General features: G+C 44.1%; 1 protein-coding gene across 1 annotated transcript; it reads left to right on the top strand.

Annotated features, from left to right (window-relative positions):
- Positions 1-414: 414 nt before the first annotated feature.
- LOC138904133 (uncharacterized) lies at positions 415-1,604 on the top strand. Its single transcript, XM_070192605.1, has 3 exons — positions 415-514; positions 643-800; positions 879-1,604. Exons 1-3 carry the CDS (start codon positions 415-417, stop codon positions 1,602-1,604), a joined length of 984 nt encoding a protein of 327 aa, XP_070048706.1.
- Positions 1,605-4,576: the final 2,972 nt, after the last annotated feature.

The following is a 4,576-nucleotide window of genomic DNA, read 5'->3' as shown; positions in this document are numbered from 1 at the left end:
GCCGAACGCTCGTGGCGTGATTTGTCAAAGGGCCGATAGGAGGACAAAAATCATGGTAAGCCTCTTTCTCATGTCTTTGATAGTTTGAACAAAATATTTTCCATATACTTAACCAATTTTATTGTGTGTAAGCCTGGGCAAAGATGCGGTTTTGAGGCCCCCGTCTGGCGAAGAAGAGGCTTCGGCCCCTGTTTCAAAACCGGCAAAGGACAATAAGAGAAAAATATCCTCAACTTCCGAATATCCAAAACCGAAGATGAGGACGGCTCATAAGCCAAGGAAGAATACCATCCCTTTGACCGAAGAATCAGTTCGGCGTCTAAGAGATGAAGACGAGAAAGAAGAAGAAAACCATGGCTCTGTACTGGTGGCCTGAGTGAAGAAACCATCGATGCCCCAAAGGCAGCTGGATCAATGGTAGTTTATGAGGCTACGCTTCAAACTGAGAGGATATCGGAGAAGGGTTCGGGCAAAGTCTCCGAGTTGCTGGAGATCGATGATGCCTCCCACCGAAGTCAACATACGGTGGATATATCTGAAGGGGCCGACCCTGAACCTCTCTGAATTGAAGAGAACGCCCTAAGTGACTCATTTGGGTAATAGTAATCGGAGACTCGCCTACTCTCCCTGCTTTTTCTGAAGGGACGATTCGGGAAGCCCAAGCTTTGGGGACCCTCGAGGTAGACGGGTCTTATAAAGGAGAGGACCCTTTCCGTGATTTGTTTACCGGTATCGAGGATGTTGCCGGCCCTAGTGATGCATCGGGTCTTTTCCACGAAGTGCAACAGGCTCTGAATCGGGTAAGCCTTAACTTACTTCGTTGGTATCATCTTCATGTTTGTTTTTCTTTTCTAACTTCATTTCTTCTTTCTTCGTAGGCCGCAGCGGTTCATCGAGAAACATGTTCTTGGTCTCGAGCCGAGCTACGTCAGTACGAGGCCGACCTCCGACGGGTCACAGAGGAGAGGAACGCCCTTAAACTCCTCTTCGGGCAAAGGAGAGAGGAAATCAAGGACCTCCGAGCTGAGTTGTCCAAGGCTCACCAAGATCAGACCGATCTGACCGAGCAGGTAATGATAATATTAAAAATCCATGCACTCGATACTGGAACGGTGGTTAATATTTTGGTCTCACAACTACAGCAAAAGCTTGAGCTGGTCGGGAAGCTCTGTGAGGAGGTCGATGTGATAAAGACGGAGTCCTTGGAGTGGAAAGAAGGTATGGACCGCCTTGCTGCAGAGAAAGAGGCTTCTCGAGCCCAATTATTATCGGCCGAAGGTCAACTTCAAGGCCTGAAGGAGAAAAGCTCGGTTCAAGCAAGAAAAATAGAGGAGCTCGAGACTCGGTTGGCTTCTGAACTTGCCAAGGCCGATGCGGATGCATTTGTGGCCGTTTATCGGGCCGATGCTGAAGCCACCCAGGTAAAAGCGAAAAAAGCAGTCGAGACTGCTAAAACTCGAGCATATTGGGTTGCTGAACTTGCCAAATGCCAATCTCGGAGGGAAACCCTCGAGGATATCCATGCTCGAGGCTTCGATCTTACCGAAGAGATAAAAAAGGCTAAAGAGCTTGAAGTCGACGCTGGAGCCTTGGCTTCCGGATGATGATGACGATGATAATGATGGGAGCAAGAGTGGGTTTGAGAGTGGGAAGGAGCCCGATGGAGAAGAGACTTCCCCCGAAGATAATTAGGGTTTTTCCCATTTTGATTTTTCTTGTAGGGTCCTGATCGGATGTTGTAAATACTCTCGTATATATATAAAGATCGTTTCCTTTCCCGACTTGTCTCTGTTTTATTTTTTTCCTTGTGAAGATTTTGTTTCATTCATGCCTTATGAAAGTTTTCATAAGTTCAAGGCTTTAGGCAATTTGATCGAATTCGGACCTTGTAGTCTTTATAACCGAGTGAGTGCTTGCTCGAACTCGGAGTAAGAGTAGCCCTTAGGCTTTATGGTCGAGTGAGTGCTTTGCTCGAAATCGGAATAATTGTTAGATCTTAGGCTTAGTAGTCGAGTGAGTGATTTCTCGAACTCGAAGTAAGGTAGCTCGTAGGCTTTATGGTCGAGTGAGTGCTTTGCTCGAACTCAGAATAATTGTTAGCCCTTAGGCTTAGTAGTCGAGTGAGTGATTGCTTGAACTCGAAGTAAGAGTATCCCTTAGGCTTTATTGGTCGAGTGAGTGATTGCTCGAACTCGAAGTAATATAGTCCGTAGGCTTTATAGTCAAGTGAGTAATTGCTCGAATGCGAAGTAAAGTAGCTCGTAGGATTAATAGTCGAGCGAGTGATTGCTTGAACTCGAAGTAAGGTAGCCCGTAGGCTTAATAGTCGAGTGAGTGATTGCTCTAACTGGAAGTATTATAGCCCATAGGCTTTATAGTCGAGTGAGTAATTGTTCGAACTCGAAGTAAAGTAGCCCGTAGGCTTAATAGTCAAGTGAGTGATTGTTCGAACTCGAAGTAAAGTAGCCCGTAGGCTTTATAGTCGAGTAAGTGATTGCTCGAACTCGAAGTAAAGTAGCCTATAGGCTTTATAGTCGAGTGAGTGATTACTTGAACTCGAAGTAAAGTATCCCGTAGGCTTTATTGAGCTTGATCTCGCCAATATTTTAGTTGGCAGTCCCCAATTTATGGGGTAAGTTTTTCAAACTCCTTTGATCGTGGTCAGCCCTTAAGCCTATTTGGATCATGAAGTAGAACGAACTTTCCAAAATATGAGATATCGGTAAAGAAGAAGTTTCTCTTTATAAGTCATTATACATGTGTTCGTGTTTTGTGCCAGGGTTCGAGCAAAACTATGTGGGTATAGTTCATTTTGACCATTTGTCCCTTACACCTTTCCCTATCTAGACCTTGTTTGACATGAAGTAACTTTCTTGTATCGAACTTGATTTATTCGATGGTAATGCCCCCCAGTATTCGAGGTTGATTGTAAATAGGCCTTAGATACTATTGAATTATACTAAGTTAGCACGATCAATGGTTGCCTCATTAAAAACCTTGCCGAAAAACCAATTTGGGACAAAAACCGGTCTAAGGGAAAAATAGTGCAACGCGTGCTTTCAGGCCTAAGGCTTTGTGTTGAATAATCCATCTCTATTCCTGGTTGTACTCCTGTAAGGGTTAGTTTCGAAATATAAACGAGCATGGGATGGTCGTACCTTAACAGTAGTATCGTTTTAGGTGCGACACGTTCCAATTGCTTGGTAGTTGTTCGCTGTTTATAACACCGAGCTTGTAGGATCCTTTACCGACGATTTTGAGTACCCGATACGGTCCTTCCCAGTTCGGACCCAGTTTTCCTTCATTTGGATTTCGCGTGTTGAGGGTGACTTTCCTTAGAACTAAGTCCCTAATTTTAAAATGGCGAAGATTGGTTCTTCGATTATAGTATCTTTCGATCCACTATTTTTGGGCGGCCAATCGGACGAGAGCAGCTTCTTGTTTTTCATCCAATAATTAGAGGCTAGTATTCTTAGCCTCGTGATTTGACTCTTCTTTTGTATGTCGAAACCTGGCACTGGGTTCCTTGACTTCGACTGGAATCAAGGTTTCAGAGCCATATATTAGGGAGAACGGGATTTCCCCCGTACTGGATTTTGATGTTGTTCGATATGCCCAAAAGACTTCGGGTAGAATTTCTCTCCATTTCCCCTTAGTGTCGTTCAACCTTTTCTTTAGGTTTTGAATGATAGTCTTGTTCGTCGATTCGGCCTGTCTGTTCCCACTAGGGTGATACAGCATTGATAATATCATTTTTATTTTGTGGTCTTTGAGGAATTTCGTCACTTTGCTGCGTATAAATTATTTTTCATTGTCACACACTATTTCAGCGGGTATCCCAAATCAACATACGATGTGATCCCAAATGAAGTCTATAACCTCTTTCTCTCTCACTTTCTCTAACGCCTGTGATTCAACTCATTTAGAGAAATAGTTAGTCATAAATAAAATAAACTTAGTTTTACCTGGGGTCGATGGAAGAGGGCCGACGATATCCATCCCTCATTTTATGAATGGCCATGGGGATAGGACTGAATGAAGTTGTTCTCCGGGCTGATGGATCATCGGTGCAAACTTTGACATTTATCATATTTTCGAACAAACTCCTTAGTGTCTTTTTCCATGCTATCCCAGTAGTATCCTACTCTAATGATTTTTTGAATCAGTGATTCGGCGCCGGAGTGGTTCACACAGGTGCCCTCATGGACCTCTCGTAAAACATAATCGGTGTCCCCTGGTCCTAAGCATACTGCCAATGGTCCATCGAATGTCCTTCTGTATAATGTTCCATCTTCAGCCAATGTGAATCGAGCAGCTTTGGTTTATAAGGCCCTCGACTCTTTAGGGTCCAATGGGAGCTTTCCGTTCTTCAAGTATTCAATGTATTTATTCCTCCAATCCCAGGTTAAGCTTGTAGAGTTTATCTGGGCATGACCTTCCTCGATTATGGATCCCGAGAGTTGAATGACAGACCCCGAGCTGATATCATCTTCCTCGACCGATGACCCCAAATTTGCAAGTGTATCGGTCTCACTGTTTTGTTCTCGAGGCACATGCTGTAAAGTCCATTCTTTGA

This window comes from Nicotiana tomentosiformis, chromosome 1 (assembly GCF_000390325.3).
Source record: "Nicotiana tomentosiformis chromosome 1, ASM39032v3, whole genome shotgun sequence".
NCBI lineage: Eukaryota > Viridiplantae > Streptophyta > Magnoliopsida > Solanales > Solanaceae > Nicotiana > Nicotiana tomentosiformis.
The sequence above is the reverse complement of the archived record's forward strand: the minus strand, read 5'-3'. Positions and strand labels throughout refer to the sequence as shown.